The 16496-nt window shown below is 43.6% G+C and overlaps 1 protein-coding gene across 2 annotated transcripts in view; it reads right to left on the bottom strand.

The window, feature by feature from the left end:
• Positions 1-16496, bottom strand: part of LOC137355387 (glutamate receptor ionotropic, delta-1-like) — a 410432-nt gene that overhangs the window by 108449 nt on the left and 285487 nt on the right. For both annotated transcript variants that reach the window (XM_068020382.1, XM_068020381.1), the window contains exons 4-5: positions 7003-7176; positions 3102-3263 (exon numbers count right to left, since the gene is read on the bottom strand). In XM_068020382.1, coding sequence (XP_067876483.1) covers positions 3102-3263; positions 7003-7176 — 336 coding nt within the window. The remainder of the gene's footprint in view (positions 1-3101; positions 3264-7002; positions 7177-16496) is intronic.

The raw sequence follows: 16496 nt of genomic DNA, 5'->3' as shown, positions 1-16496 counted from the left end.
AAGTCAGGAGTGTGATGGAATACTCTCCACTTGCCTAGATGGGTGCAGCTCCAACAACACTCAAGAAGCTCGACACCATCCAGGACAAAGCAGCCCGCTTGATTGGCTCCCCATCTACAAACATTTGCTCCCTTCGCCACTGACGCACAGTGGCAGCAGTGTGTACCATCTACAAGATGCACTGCAGCAACGCACCAAGGCTCCTTCGACAGCACCTTCCAAACCAGCGACCTCTACCACATAGAAGGACAAGGGCAACAAATGCAAGAGAACACCACCACCTGCAAGTTCCCCTCCAAGTCACACACCATCCTGACTTGGAGCTATATCGCCGTTCCTTCACTGTCACTGGGTCAAAATCCTGGAACTACCTTCCTAACAGCACAGTGGGTGTACCTACTCCAAATGGACTGCAGCGGTTCAAGAAGGCAGCTCACCATCACCTTCTCAAGGGCAATTAGGGATGGGCAATAAATGCTGGCCTAGCCAGCGACGCCCACATCCCGTGAATGAATAAAAAAAAAATAAGGGATGAAATCAGCAGTGAATAGTAAAACTAACTGTACTTTTGGAGAAAGAAAAACATTACGGATATGACGATAAAGGATTGGGGAAGGGACTGAGAAATGGATGAGAAGTGGGGAGAAGATTTTGATCAACATGAAAAAGAATTAAGAGGTGGTGCGAGGGGATTGAGGGTGAGGGTAAAGAGGAGATTGAGGGAGAGGGTGAGGAAGGGAATGAGGGAGAGGGTGAGGAGGGGATTGAGGGAGAGAGTGAGAAGGGGATTGAGGGAGAGAGTGAGAAGATTTCCTCAGTGCATTATCTGCAACAAAATCTAAACCTAATTAGAAAGAAATGATTCATGATTTCACAATATGTAGCACATTTCGATAAAGTCACCATGTCTTTCTAACAGTTGTTTAGCTTGAGTAATGCAACGCAGTACAACCTCTCAAAGGAAATCACATGGAGCAGTCTTTGTCTCAGAAACTGTACAATACAGTCTCAGCCTGAAACACAATACAATTCCCACACCAGCAAATGCAGCTTAGTCTCCATAATAGCAGCACTGATACAATCTCCAGTTCATGAAATTCAATGCAATTTTTATGCTATCGTATATAATACAATCTCAGTCTTAGCAACCGCAATTCAATCCCATGTTAGTGACAGAATGCAAGCTTCGCACTTCTAATGAACAATGGCAATGCAGCTTTTACATCAAAAGACACAACGCAATCCCCATAACAATCACAATATAACCTCCATGTAGCAAAGCAACAGAATCTCCATAACGTTGGTATCAGGTGAGCGGCTGTAGCTTCCAGAATAGATGGGCAACTGTCACCCACAGCTGAGTGACTCAATTCTCTTTAGATTTTGAGCTGATGATCATGCAACTAGTAACAGATGAAATGACCCAGTGTCTGTCCTCCATTACTTCAATAGCCCAGCTCTCAAAGCAATGACTATATTTTGAAATTTCATTTCCTCTGTTCTCAGGTTTTCTTGGCACAAAAAACAAACTGCATTCATCAGTAACACAGCTCACATAGTGGCACTGGGAATTGGCTGGAGGCTGTCCTCGTTCATTGCATTTGCAGCCAGAACAGCTGTCAGAGAAACAGTGTAGAATGGGCACAGACTATAGGCAACTAGTGCCAGGGGGTGGTGGGGGAGGAGGGTGAGTACAAACTGGGAGCAAGGTGAATGTAAGGATCATGAAGAGGGATTGAAAGTCCCTGAGAGAGGCTAGCCATGCTATTTACTTGTTCCTTCTAGTTAATAGAGATGGAATCTCTCTACGTGAGTGTTTTGAACACTGGACCTTGTAACATGATAATATTTTAGAAATTATGATTTTTAAAAGTTCAAGATGGAGTCTGGAAGGTCAGGTGACCTCACCTCCACTCTGCGAAAGGTTACCATGCCAACAGAGAACACAGATCAAAGTCTTTCTTCTGAAAAACAGAGACTGCAGGGCTAACAGCTGAAGAAAAATGGGTTTCAGCCTCCCAGACCTTGAGGTCATAAAACAAGGAGTCAGTAATTCACAAGATATAGATGTACCAGGTAGCTGTTAACACCTGGGAACACGGAAAGGCCCAAGTGGCTTTGTGAAACCAGATTTCTTTACTTTGCATTTCTGGTACAACGCAATAAGCGACTGACTTCTGAGTCCAGATAAATTTAACAGACTTTCTGAACGCAAACAGGCTGTAAGAGAAGAAACCAATGGTTGTGGCCTCAAGGCAGGCTGGAAGAAGAGAAACCAGCACTTGCAGTCTCCAGGGAGAGAGAGGAGTCACCAGCTCTTGGAAGGCTGTTACAGTGAAAGGTGGGAAGACTTGAACCTGTTTTGAAAGTTGAAGCTTGTGGAGAAGTAGAAGACCAGCAGGATCACCAGGAAACGCCTTATCCACGGGTGTCCAGGTCGGAAGCACTTGGAGAAGTGAGCGGTGAGAACATTGATGTTTGAAATAGTCTGGGAGATCCAACCCATTGCAACTGGGAGGAATTTGGGACTTTTAACTGCAAAGGATTTTGCCGTCAAAAAAGACAGTGTTGTGAAGTTTTCAAGTATTTCTTAATAAGTGAAGTAAATACCTTTCTTTGTAATTTGGGGCATCAGCCACTTACAAAGTAATATTCAGTTAGTTGGGGATTTCTTTTAGTTTAGTTGTTATAATAAAAATCTTAAAAAGTGAAATCTTGTCGTGTAATTCTTTAAATTGGTCAGGGGGTTCATAGCTTGTATTTTCACGTTAATGATTTCACTGAGGTTGTAACAACGAGTTTAAATTTCTCTCTGTAGTTGCAGGGCCTGCTGTTTACCATTTTCTTTCTCCTACACTTCAGCCCTACAAATGGTCTTTGATTTTCAGCTCCGTTGAAGGTCCCAAACCAGAAATGTTAATCTGTTGTTTGTCCTCCCAGAATCTGCATTAATGGCACTCAAGAAAGGACACGGGATTCTCGTGGGTTCATGGGGACATTCGGAAAGTCTCTCCCATTCCCATATGGCCTGTTTGCCCCCCTCTCTATTTCCATCACTCTCTCATTTTTAGTTCAGATCCCCAGCAGTTGAAGTTTCTTACATTTAGAATAGTGTCCAGCATTGATCTTCCTCCATTCCAAGGTTTGGTGGATTTCCTCATGCAGTTCAGACTTGCCATGCTGTGCCATTTCCGGTCCTCCAGCTTCCTATGGAAGGCTCCGGCCAGTAACAGGACACTGTCGTAAAGATAAAGATTGGATGTCTGCAGAACAGAGGGAACATTGTTACTTTTACTGAGAAGCATCTGATTTCAGATGTTCCCAATTCTAAATGCATCCTAATGTCATTTAGTGTATTGGTGCTGATCGCAGCAAGCAGCAACATTAATAGAACATTTTTCTCATTGCACTGAAGTGATTTGATTCATCTCTCTTGCCTCATACATTCATATTGCCCTCTGCCTGAGTTACCCACCATTGCTTTGCTGTGAGGTGATAAACTGCAGGCCAAGATGTCCAGGGTAAACTGCTCTACTCGCCTCACCCCTGAGGCTGCTGTATAATCGCCGTTCACCCCCTCACCAATCACACAGCTAGAGACTGACAGCTCAGCGAGTGGAGAAATTGTGGGTGTGAACCAACAATCAGCCACTCGTAGTGCACAGTGCTGGATAAACACACTCGCGCAACCTTTCACCTTAAGTCATGATAACTTCCTCCAGATACATCAGATTTCTAGACCTTCATCCAAGGAGTGAAAGTTGGGGACTAGGCCTGCAGGCTTTGATTTGCATTGATACCGAAATGAAATTATCTCTAATAGAAAACATGACTGACAATCGTCTATAACACACCAATCACACGGGGTTACACTGATACTCAGGGATCGATCTGGGATTAGGGAAAGAACCAATCACATGGGGTTACACTGATACTCAGGGAGCTATCCGGGATTAGGGAAACATTCCGGAGATCTTAGAGGAGGCAGAGTCCATAACTGAGGAAATATGATCAGTGGGAGAAGTGGGTTTAATGGGCCAACTGTCCTGTTCTCAATCTGAACTTCGGGCATTTCATTTCTGTCCAATCAAGCTTAGTATCATTGACAAACAGTGTCACCAGTTTGGAACGTAACATAAGAACTGGGAAACAATTATAAAACTAGGAGGAAAAGAAAAGGCTGATGGATATCGGTGTGTCAGGAAATCAGGCATCCCACAGATCCACAGAGACCGTCCCAAGGACTGACAGAGATCAGATCAGAGTGGATCTCCAGTCTCTGAGGATTGGGGAAGGACTTTCTTTTCCTGAAAAGAAAGGTTTCTGGCAGATGAGGTGAAGTGTGCAATGTTAGTGCAGAGACGGAGACTCAGGTGAAACGAACAGATAAGGTCCATTCCTTTCATAATGCTCATTCACTTGGTATCCACCTGCAAACACCAATAAAAGAACCAGTCTTATTGACTGACATAGCGTTACAAAAAAAAATAGATAACACCCAAAATGACAACTGGTTCATTGAAGTATTTCAGTATAAGCATGTAATTGCCTCTTATCAAAGGACACAACATTCTATTCTTTCACTGAGAGGGGTCTATGTGTGGTCATGATGTCGATGACAGGTGTGATTTGTTTTCAAATGATATGTGGAATAATTGCACCAAACACTTGGTCTATTAAAGAGAAAACTGCATCAGAACATCTATGAAAGAGACAGAACTTCATTCCGGCTGCAAATATCCTGCAGTCTAAGTTCTGTGGCTGTAGAAGTGAATCAAGCTGGCAGAACATGCGTTATACAGCCTGTGAACCAGCCAAGCTCTCAGGAACAGAATAAGGGTGTGCATGTGACAGAGTATTTGTGTTTGAGAGAATGAGTGTCCGTGTGTGTGTCTGTGTCTGTGAATGTATCTGTATGAACGGGTATATGTGAAGGAGAGTGTGAGACTGTGTGTGCGTTTGTGACAGATGGAGTGTGTGTGTGAGAGATGGTGTGTGTGTGTGAGATGGTGTGTGTGTGTGAGATGGTGTGTGTGTGTGTGTGTGTGAGAGATGGTGTGTGTGTGAGAGATGGAGTGTGTGTGAGAGATGGAGTGTGTGTGAGAGATGCAGTGTGTGTGAGGGATGGTGTGAGTGTGTGTGTGTGTGAGAGATGGAGTGTGTGTGAGAGATGGTGTGTATGTGTGTGTGTGAGAGATGGAGTGTGTGTGAGAGATGGTGTGTGTGTGAGGGATGGTGTGAGTGTGTGTGTGTGAGAGATGGTGTGTATGTGTGTGTGTGAGAGATGAAGTGTGTGTGAGAGATGGAGTGTGTGTGAGGGATGGTGTGTGTGTGAGGGATGGTGTGTGTGTGAGGGATGGTGTGAGTGTGTGTGTGTGTGAGAGATGGAGTGTGTGTGAGAGATGGTGTGTATGTGTGTGTGTGAGAGATGGAGTGTGTGTGAGAGATGGTGTGTGTGTGAGGGATGGTGTGAGTGTGTGTGTGTGTGAGAGATGGAGTGTGTGTGAGAGATGGTGTGTATGTGTGTGTGTGAGAGATGGAGTGTGTGTGAGAGATGGTGTGTGTGTGAGGGATGGTGTGTATGTGTGTGTGTGAGAGATGAAGTGTGTGTGAGAGATGGAGTGTGTGTGAGGGATGGTGTGTGTGTGAGGGATGGTGTGTGTGTGAGGGATGGTGTGAGTGTGTGTGTGTGAGAGATGGAGTGTGTGTGAGGGATGGTGTGTGTGTGAGGAATGGTGTGAGTGTCTGTGTGTGAGAGATGGTGTGTGTGTGAGGAATGGTGTGAGTGTGTATGAGATGATGTGAATGTGTGAGGGATGGTGCAAGTTTGTGAGAGATGGTGGGCATGTATTTGTGAGTGTGCAAGTGCTTGTGTTTGCACATACATGTGCAGCATGCCATCCCAATTGTCCAATTATAAATCCACTGGGACTGTCTGCACTCTCAAAAGAGATCAATTCTTTCTAAAGTTTCCAACAGTTCCCTCAGCAGCTTTGATAGACCTCTACTCCAGTCAAACCCAAATCATCAAACTGCTGCTCTGTGCAATCAGGACAGGAGCTGTTTCAAGGTAAGAAGACAAGTTTTCCTTCACTGTAATATGAAACCATATAAACCCTCTCCCTCGAGACCTAATTTAAAGAAGGGCTAACTAACCAAATTCCTGCTTAACAATTGAACCTATAAAAAAGTTGATTTAAGATTTAAAATCCAGTTGTTTCTTTTACTTTCTATTCCTGTTATTAATACTTTCATCAAATGTGGCAATATCTTCATTTAAAGATCTCTGTCACCTCCCCATATAACAGACTCCGTCACCTCCCTGCATTAACAGACTCCGTCACCTCCCCATATAACAGACTATGTCACCTCCCTGCATTAACAGACTCCGTCACCTCCCTGCATTAACAGACTCCGTCACCTCCCCATATAACAGACTCCGTCACCTCCCTGCATTAACAGACTCCGTCACCTCCCCATATAACAGACTATGTCACCTCCCTGCATTAACAGACTCCGTCACCTCCCTGCATTAACAGACTCCGTCACCTCCCCATATAACAGACTATGTCACCTCCCTGCATTAACAGACTCCGTCACCTCCCCATATAACAGACTATGTCACCTCCCTGCATTAACAGACTCCGTCACCTCCCCATATACCAGACTCCGTCACCTCTGCATGGAACAGACGTATACCCAAGAAGTTGTTGCGTTTAGAAATGAATACTCGGTCCCCACTGCTATTGCAGGACTTGTCAAATAATTCTGAATATGTCTTCAGCTATCAGTGACACACCTGGTGACACAAAAGCTGATGCCTAATATTGTTCGCAAGGAAAACCACTTCTTTGCAGAAAGAAATCTAATGGATCTCATGGAATGCAGAGCTCCATTGAATTTCTGCAGCTGTTTAAAAATGAAACTACTTCAAAGTGTTCCAATAAAGAGACCAGTAAATGTTTCACAGACCAGGTTTATTTGTTTCTGTCACTTACAGACCTGTAGTGTTTGTAAGTAGCCCTCCTGTGGGTCGCACAGCAGTGAGGAGATGCGATGGTTGTTCCTCATACACCTGCGGTTGGAGTCCTTGGAGGTGGGAAAGATCTGTCGCACCACCGTCATACGTCCCAGCGCGCTGTGAACAAGCTCCAGAATCTCTGAGTCACTGATTTCCTGTTAATTCCAAATTGTAAATGAGATATCGTTATTCCACATCATCTGAAAGCACAGCGTTACATTCACATGTATGCTGACGACACCCAGCTCTACCTCACCAACACCTCCCTTGACTCCTCCACTGTTGCTAAATTATCAAACTGCTTATGCAACATCCAGGACTGGATGAGCAGATATTTCCTCCAATTAAGTATTGGGAAGACTGAAGTCATTGTTTTCAGTCCCCACTCCAAACTTTGTTCCCTAGCTACCGATTCCATTCCTCTCCCTCCAACTGTCTGAAACAAAAACAGACTGTTTGCAACTTTGGTGTCATCTTTGACGCTGAGATGAGCTTCTGACCACATATTCATGTCATCACTAATACTACCTATTTCTACCTCTGTAACATTGCCCGACTTCACCCCTGCCTCAGCTCATTTGCTGTTGAAACCCTTATTCATGCGTTTGTTACCTCTCGACTTGACTATGCCAATGCACTTCTCCCTGGTTTCCCACAATCTACCCTCCATAAACTTGAGGTCATTCAAAACTCTGCTACCTGTGTCTTAACTCGTACTCTGTCCCGTTCTCCGATCACCCCTGTGCTCGTTGATCTACATTGGCTCCCAGTCAAGCAACATCTTGATTTTAAAATTCTTATTCTTGTTTGCAAATCCCTCCATGGCCTCACTCTCCTTATCTCTGTACTCTCCTCCAGTTCCACAACCCTCCAAGATATCTGCACTCCTCCAATTCTAACCTCTTGAGCATCCCTAATGTTAATCACTCCACCATTGGTGACAGTGTCTTCAACTGCCTAGGTCCTAATCTCTGGAATTCCTTCCCTAAACTCTCCCCCTCTCCACCTCTCCCCTCTCCAGCTCTCCCCCTCACTTTCCTCCTGTAAGACACTCCTTAAAACCTACCTCTTTGACCAAACTTCTGGTCATCTGTCCAAACATCTCCTTTTGTACCTCGGTGTCATATTTAGTTTTATAATGCTTCTTGTAAAGCACCTTGAGGCATTTTATTACATTAAAGGCGCTGTGTAAATATACATTGTTGGTATTCTATTTGGATTTTTTTTTTAGAGGGAGAATCCCATGGGCTATTGGTCATAGGCCTTTCCCCCGGTTATCTAGTTGTAGGAACGATGAGTCTAACATTAGACATTTCACGTGTTTTTTTAATTTTTTCTTGGGATGTGGGCATCGCTGGCAAGGTCAGCATTTGTTGCCCATCCCTAATTGTCCTTGAATAACTGAGTGGCTTGCTATATTACTTCAGAGGGCAGTTAAATGTCAACCACATTGCTGTGGGTCTGGAATCACATGTAGGCCAGACCAGGTAAGGACAGCAGATTTCCTTCCCTAAAGGACATTAGTGAACCAGATTTTTTTTTATGACAATCGATGATAGTTTCAGGGTTGTTAATCTGTTAATTGTGTATCAATTGTTTGATTATGTGCTGGTGAATAATAGAATTAGAGTTTAAGTTCAAGTTTAATAAATTTCAAATTTTCTTCTTTAAACCTAAGAAAACCTGTTTGTGCTGGTTTCTTTGCCTTATAATTGGAAAGTGGTGAAGAAGGATTCACCAAGGGGGAGCTAAAAAACATGATGTGTTTAAAATTAAACCCTGTTACAGTAAGACCAGGTGAAGTCTGAGAGGGAACTCTAGACACCTTTCTCACCTGGTAGTAACAATAAGATTACGGCAGAATTTAAGATTGGGAATCAGACTTGTGGGGCCTTTAAATATATTGGTTTAGTTATGAAGAAGCCTAAATCTGGAATAACTTTAAATCAACAATCCTATTTAGAGAGTGTTAATCCCGGTTTATCGTGTTCGGTCATCACAGAATGATGATGACCTATCTAAAGCAGAGATTGAGCAATTGTGAAGCCTGGTGGACTCTCAGATTAGGCTGCTGTTAGTTTTGATGTGCTGGAGTTAAGCCCGATGATGAAACATCCAAAAGTTGAGAATGTTTTAAGGGAAAATAAAACATTGAAAAAACTAAATCTGGAGAAATGTGTACTGAAGTTCCATCCTTAGCTGACCCAAAGAACATGAAGCTAACAATTTTTAGTGATACTTCACATGCTAATCTTGCTGATGGGTATTCGAGTGCAGCTGGCTTCATAATATTTCTGATGGGTGAAAATGGGAAATATTGTCCTTTAGCTTGGGAGGCTAAGAAAATAACACGAGTCAGCAAGTTAGCTGTGAAAAGACTGGGTCTTGTGGAGGCAGTGGAAATGGGATTCTAATTGTCAAATATTCTGGGTGAAATTCTGAACAAGGGACATCCTGAAGATAAGATACCCATTGAATATTTTGTGGATAATCATTCTTTGTGGGACAAAGTACACTCTACAACAAGTGTGAGTGAGAAAAGATTACGTATTGACCTCGCTGGACTGAAACAAATGCTGGAGAGAAAGGAGATCTCCAAACTCAAATGGATAGACGCAAGTCATCAGACATCCGATTGTTTCACAGAGAAATGCGAGTGCACAGAAACTGTTGGAGATGCTGGATGAGGGGCGTCTCTCAATGTAATACTTTGTACCCAATATGGAATTTATTTTGAAATGTTCTTTGAGCATGTTAATCCATGTTGTATTATAAATGAAGGGAATCTGTTAATTGTGTATCAATTGTTTGATTAGATGCAGGTGGAGGGTGTTAATTGGGTCTTACTTGAGCACTTTATAAGCAAACACTTACTGAGACTGGTGGAGGGTTTCAGTGAGGAGCTACATGTTTGTAATCCTTTTAGTCTGCACAATAAATGTGAAACTGAGTACAGATAGGCTCTAGCATTATCCTTCTACAATAAGCTTTCTGGAGATGAACCGTGGCACCATTACTGACACAAGCTTTCAATTCCAGATTTTTATTATTTAACTGAATTTAAATTCTACCAGCTGCCCTGTGTCCCCAGGGCATTAGCCTAGACCTCTGGTTTACTAGTTCCATGACGTTACCACTATGCCACCCCCCTCCCCCAGATTTACACAGATTGCAAGCACAAGTTTCAAAGTGCAGTGTTGGGAGCACACAATGAGGCTGATTTTGGCATTTAATTCCAAAGCAAAATAATGGGATAGATTTTATGGAGCCGGTGGGGAATCCCGACGCCATCCCAAAAGGAGAGGGGAACCCTGACTCAGCCCTTTGGACGCTCCCCCTGGTTGTATTTAACAGCGCTCAGGCAATTAACTGCCCGTTGCTGGGTTCTCTGTCCCTTTAAGGATGGGGGGGGGGGGGCTCCTGCCTCCAAGAGTTGCTAGCCAATCAGAGGGCCAGCAGCTCAGCAGTCCCAACAGTGGTGGGTTAGTGAGGGCAAGGGGGTGAGTGATGGGAGAGGAGTGGCCCTTTTCTGCTCGGGACCTTCCATGAGCCCCATCCCCAAACCTGCAGGGAGGCCACTTTGAGTTACTGGGCATCCATCCCATGTGGCAGAAATATCTTACCAGTGATGGCGGGAAGAGGCCCTCAAGTGGCCATTAACTGGCTGCTTAAGGGTCGCAATGGGTCTCTGGATAGGAAGGCCATCCTCAGCCCTCTCCGCCTTGGACTAAATTGGAAGGTGTCGGGAAGAAGACGGCACTCTACCCCCACCTTCCCACCCAATTTTATGGGCCCCCATGCCTCCATTCCCATCCTTAGGGGGCTCATAAAGTCCAGCCCAATGTTCACAGATATACTGTAGTCTGATTCATTCCAGAATTTGATGAGATATTCTTCGAGTTAGTTACAGCATTCGTGTGGTGTCACTTTGTAAATATCCCCCACCCCAGCTGGATTCTGTGTTTAGTTTAGTTTAGAGATACAGCACTGAAACAGGCCCTTCGGCCCACCGAGTCTGTGCCGACCATCAACCGCCCATTTATACTAATCCTACACTAATCCCATATTCCTACCACATCCCCACCTGTCCCTATGTTTCCCTACCACTTACCTATACTAGGGGCAATTTATAATGGCCAATTTACCTACCAACCTGCAAATCTTTTGGCTGTGGGAGGAAACTGGAGCACCCGGAGGAAACCCACGCAGACACAGGGAGAACTTGCAAACTCCGCACAGGCATTACCCAGAATTGAACCCGGGTCACTGGAGCTGTGAGGCTGCGGTGCTAACCACTGCACCACTGTGCCGTGTTGAGCTGTGGTGACTGGATCCTTGGGAATCAGAACCCTGTCAGGAAAGCTGAACAAAGGGTTGTTTTTGAGGGAGTGTAGCAGGCTTACTTGGAGCATGTTTACACCTGGTCTTTGCCAGGTTTAGGGACAGTGGTTCAGACACCCATAGACTTGCTGCCTGTGAGAACAGACAACCAAAGTCTTCACGGTCGGAATCTGTCATCAATTTTAAATACCTTTGCCCCCTTTTGTCACCAAAGAAGCAGATGCTTTCCTCTGATCTGAAGTTCAAAGCGGCTCATTGCAACTATCAAATATTGATGGGTGTTTCAGGAACATAAATGGTATTTACTTGATGTTTTAACATGAAAATGCTGAATATTTCCTCCATGTGAGCAGATGTATATGATTGTCTGGAATATGCTCCTATATAAATTCTGTCAATTCCATTTTCATTAAAAGTACATTCAGGGGAACAACCTTCTCATCAGCATGGAGACAAGTGAGTAGGGTTTCCTCCTTGCTAGGCCACACCAGGGACCTCAGTTATGACCAATGTCCCAGAACAGCTTCAATGAAAGCAGCAGGAGTTAGAATTTCAAAGCACGGCACAATGGGGAAAAGCAGTTTGTTTTATGCAGTGTTAGGCAGCTGCAGAATGGCTGAGGGTGTTTGAAGTCATAGCCCAGCTGTTCCATCATGCTCTAGGAAAACTCACCTACAACTTCACCACTTCAGACCTTAATTTCTCCAATGCCCTCCTTTCTGGTCTTACAACCACCACTCGACATAATCTTCAGCTCGTCTAGAATGCTGCTGCACATTTTCTAACCCACAGAAAACTCCTGTTTACCACATCACCTCTGCCCTCATCAACATCCCTAGTTTCCTCTTTCCTCCATGCTTCATCGGTACCATAATCCTCATTTTTCCAATCCTCCACAACAATATCCCACCTAGCTCTATAATCTTCATCAGTCCCACATTCCAGCAAATTTCCTTTTCCAGCTTTTGCTATCTATATCTCCTCCCTTCACATCACTGTTGGATGGTAGACTCTTCATCTCCTGATGCCGGTGACCTTTAAATCTTTTTCTAAACCCTTTCACCGTACTACCTCACTCCACACCGTAAATCCTGCTTCTTTCAGCACACCTTCAATCACCTCCTTACTCGGTTTAATTTTTATTATTCATTCATAGGATGTGGGCGTCACTGGCAAGGCCAGCATTTATTGCCCCTCCCTAATTGCCCTTGAGAAGGTGGTGGTGAGCTGCCTTCTTGAACCGCTGCAGTTCATCCATTATGGGTACACCCACAGTGCTGTTAGGGAGGGAGTTCCAGGAATTTGACCCAATGATGATGAAGGATCAGTGATATAGTTCCAAGGCAGGATGCTGTGTAACTTGGAGGGAAATTTGCAGGTGGTGGTGTTTCCTTGTACTTGTTGCCCTTGTCCTTCTAGACGGCACAGGTCACGGGTTTGGAAGGTGCTGTTGAAGGAGACTTGGTGAGTTGCTGCAGTGCATCTTGTAGATGGTACACACTGCTGTCACTGTGCACTGCCGGTGGAGGGAGTGAATGTTTTAGGTGGTGGATGAAGTACCAATCAAGTGGGTTGCTTTGTTCTGGATGGTGTCGAGCTTCTTGAGTGTTGTTGGAGCTGTACACACCCAGTCAAGTGGAGAGTATTTGATCACACTCGTTACTTGTGCCTCGTAGATGGTGGACAGGCTTGAGTAGCCAGGAGGTAAATTATTCACTGCAGAATTCCCAACCTCTGATCAGCTCTTGTAACCACAGTATTTACGTGGCTGGTCTAGTTAAGTTTCTGGTCAATGGTAACCCCCAGAATGTTGATGCTGTTAGATTTGACAATGCTATTGAATGTCAAGGGGACATGGTTAGACTTTCTCTTGTTGGAGATGGTCATTGCCTGGCACTTGTATGGAGCTTATGTTACTTGCCACATCAGCCTATGACTGAATGTTGTTCAGATCTTGCTGCATGTAGGTCTGAACTGCTTCATCAGCTGAGGAGTTGTGAGTGGAACTGAACACTGTGCAATTATCAGTGAACATCCCCACCTTTGGCCTTGTGATGGTGGGAAGGTCATTGATGAAGCTGCTGAAGATGGTTGGACCTAAGACACTGCCGTGAGGGACTCCTGCAGCAATGTCCTGGGGCTAAGATGATAGGCTTCCAGCAATCACAACCATTTTCTTTTGTGCTGGATATGACTCCAACCAGTGGAGTGTTTTCCCCTGATTCCCAATGATTTCCATTTACATGGGCTAGTTTGATATAACTGAGTGGCTTGATCAGCCACTTCAAATGGCAGTTAAGAATCTATCACATTAATGTGGGACTGGAGTCACATAAAGTCACATGGAGTCAGACTGCGTAAGGACAGCAGGTTTCCTTCCCTAAAGGATACTAGTGAACCAGTTTGGTATTTATGTTAATCTGACAGCTTCACTGTCACTTTTAATTAAACTATTTTCCAGATTTTTTTTAACCTGCCTTGTTGGGTTTTAAATTTACATTCTCTAAATTATTAATCCAGGCCACTGCAATACTAGTTTGGTAACATAACCCTTATACAATTGCAACCAGGTCTAATTTTCAATAGAGGCACAAAGGTAGAAGTTAAATACATTTTTTTCCATAGAGATGATCATTAGAACATGGGATACTTTACCATGGGTGGCCATAGAGAAGATTTGACAACCTAATTTTAAAAAAACTAGGTAAGTATTAGAACAAAAGTTCAAAAAAATGCAGCAAAAAGGTGAGGGAGAAGGATGAGTACAGCACGGTTTTGGATGAAGATCTAGCACTGACACAGTGCAATTGAGCAAATGGTCCTTCTCTGTGTTGAAAGAAGGGGATCCAAGAATAAAAGAGAATCTCCAAAGTTGTTTTATTAAAAATTAATAAGCTGAGGCTGACACAAGCTTGTTTAACAGTGAACGGTCAATGCACCCCTAATGTGCAGGTCAGTTAGCGGTTTCTGAGTGAGTCCAATACTGCCACAGCTCTTTAATATGCACAACTTTTCCTACATTCTGTATAATTGAATTTGACAGACTGGCTAGGTGAATCTTTCTAGTTCGTTTCCTGTTTTGTTCAGTCAATTACATGCTTGTCTTTTTTTTATTGAAAATACTTATTAGAGATCTGTATAAGTAGGGCTGACAGACTCAATTTAGCACTCTTATTGGGGGGCCTCAGTTCCTGAGCGTCATGAAACAGATTCAGATTGGTTTTTAATAAGTATTGATTAATCGATTGTAATCAGGAAATCAATTAGAACATCAGATATTTAACAAGGCAGTGAGACAGCTAAAGAAGAAATTGAACAATCAGACGATTTGCCAGCATTGGTCACTTGTCCAGCAATTTGGGCTCAATTGGGAAACAATAGATTTGATGTTTATTTAACTGTCTTCATGCTGAAATTCTATCTGTGACACGGGATTAACCCAGTAGTAAATATCTAGCTCCAATGAGCTAAAAACACAAACTGGCCCAATTATTGCTGGTAGTTTAAAAGAGCCTAAAATAGAAAAATAGAAATTTCTAAATGTTGATGTTCAGAGATACTTGGGTGTACTCGTATAAGGAACACAGAAAGCTAGAATGCAGGTGCAGCAAGCAATTAGGAAGGCAAATGGCATGTTGGCCTTTATTGCAAGGGGACTGGAGTACAAGAATAAGGAAGTCTTGCTATATTTGTATTGAGCTTTGATGAGACCATATCTGGAGTACTATGTGCAGTGTTTGTCTCCATATTTAAGGAAGGATATACTTGCCTTGGAGGCAGTACAGTGAAGGTTCACTAGATTGGTTCTTGGAATGAGAGGGTTGTCCTATGATGAGAAGCTGAGTAAACTGGGCATTTACTCTCTGGAATTTAGTAGAATGAGAGGTAATCCCATTGAAACATACAAGATTCTGAAGGGGCTTGACAGGGTAGACACTTGAGAGGCTGTTTCTCCTGGCTGGGAAATCTAGAACACGGGGGCACAGTCTCGGGATAAGGGGTCAATCATTTAGGACTAAGATGAGGAAGAACTTCTTCACTCAGAGGGTTGTGAATTTTGGAATTGTCTACCCCAGAGGGCTGTGGATGCTCCATTGTTCAGTATATTATAAGGCTGGGACAGACAGATTTTTGGTCTCTCTGAGAATCAAGGGATATGGGGAGCGGGCGGGAAAGTGGAATTGAAGCAGATGATCAGCCATGATTGTATTGAACGATGGAGCAGGCTCGAGGGATTGTATGATCTACTCCTGCTCCTACTTCTTATGTTCTTATGTTTCTTCTCGCAATGTTCCAATATTCTCTGCCTTTACATTAATAAAGCAGGAACTATACTTGGAGCACAATAGAATGCCCTGACAGTCAAGTCAATGTTTTGTTTAGTTTAGTTTAGAGATACAGCACTGAAACAGGCCCTTCGGCCCACCGAGTCTGTGCCGACCATCAACCACCCATTTATACTAACCCTACACTAATTCCATATTCCTACCACATCCCCACCTGTCCCTATATTTCCCTAGAACCTACCTATACTAGGGGCAATTTATAATTGCCAATTAACCTATCAACCTATAATGTGTTCAGTGCTGGTTTTATTTTGAATAGTAGGTAGGATTCCCAATGTGTCGCAAATGTTTACACTGTAATGACCTATAACAAGTTATCAAACTGAACAAACAAGTTCCATTGGTAGTGCTGGTTTGTGATACAGGTGACAGAACCTATTTAAGTTTTGTGGTGGTTCTGTGGCATTTCTCAGAGAAAGCTATGAAAACGTCAGCACCTGCAGCATTCCATATAAAATCCCAAGTGAATCTGGACATGCGATGTCCTAGTCACCCTCTGCACAAATACTGCCATGGTAGGAAGTGCCCTTGTAGGGGAGGAACTGGAAAAATAAGAGAACACGGCAAATGGAATTGGAAGAGGCTGGTGGTGTATGAAAGGGAAAAATGGCTCAGAACATGGAGAATTAAAAATAAGTTGTTTCCCTTTGTGACATTTGTCACTTCACTTCAATGTAATTCATTTCGTGTGAAGTACTTTGAGACCTTTTGGAGAGATGTGATAGAGAACTAATAAATGCGAATCAGTCTCTCTTTTCTGCTTCCTCAAAGCTGTTGATAAACGGTAG

The sequence above is a fragment of the Heterodontus francisci genome, chromosome 42, assembly GCF_036365525.1.
Source record: "Heterodontus francisci isolate sHetFra1 chromosome 42, sHetFra1.hap1, whole genome shotgun sequence".
Classification (NCBI taxonomy): Eukaryota; Metazoa; Chordata; class Chondrichthyes; order Heterodontiformes; family Heterodontidae; genus Heterodontus; species Heterodontus francisci.
Note: the sequence above shows the minus strand (reverse complement) of the source record. Positions and strands in the feature narration are given on the sequence as shown.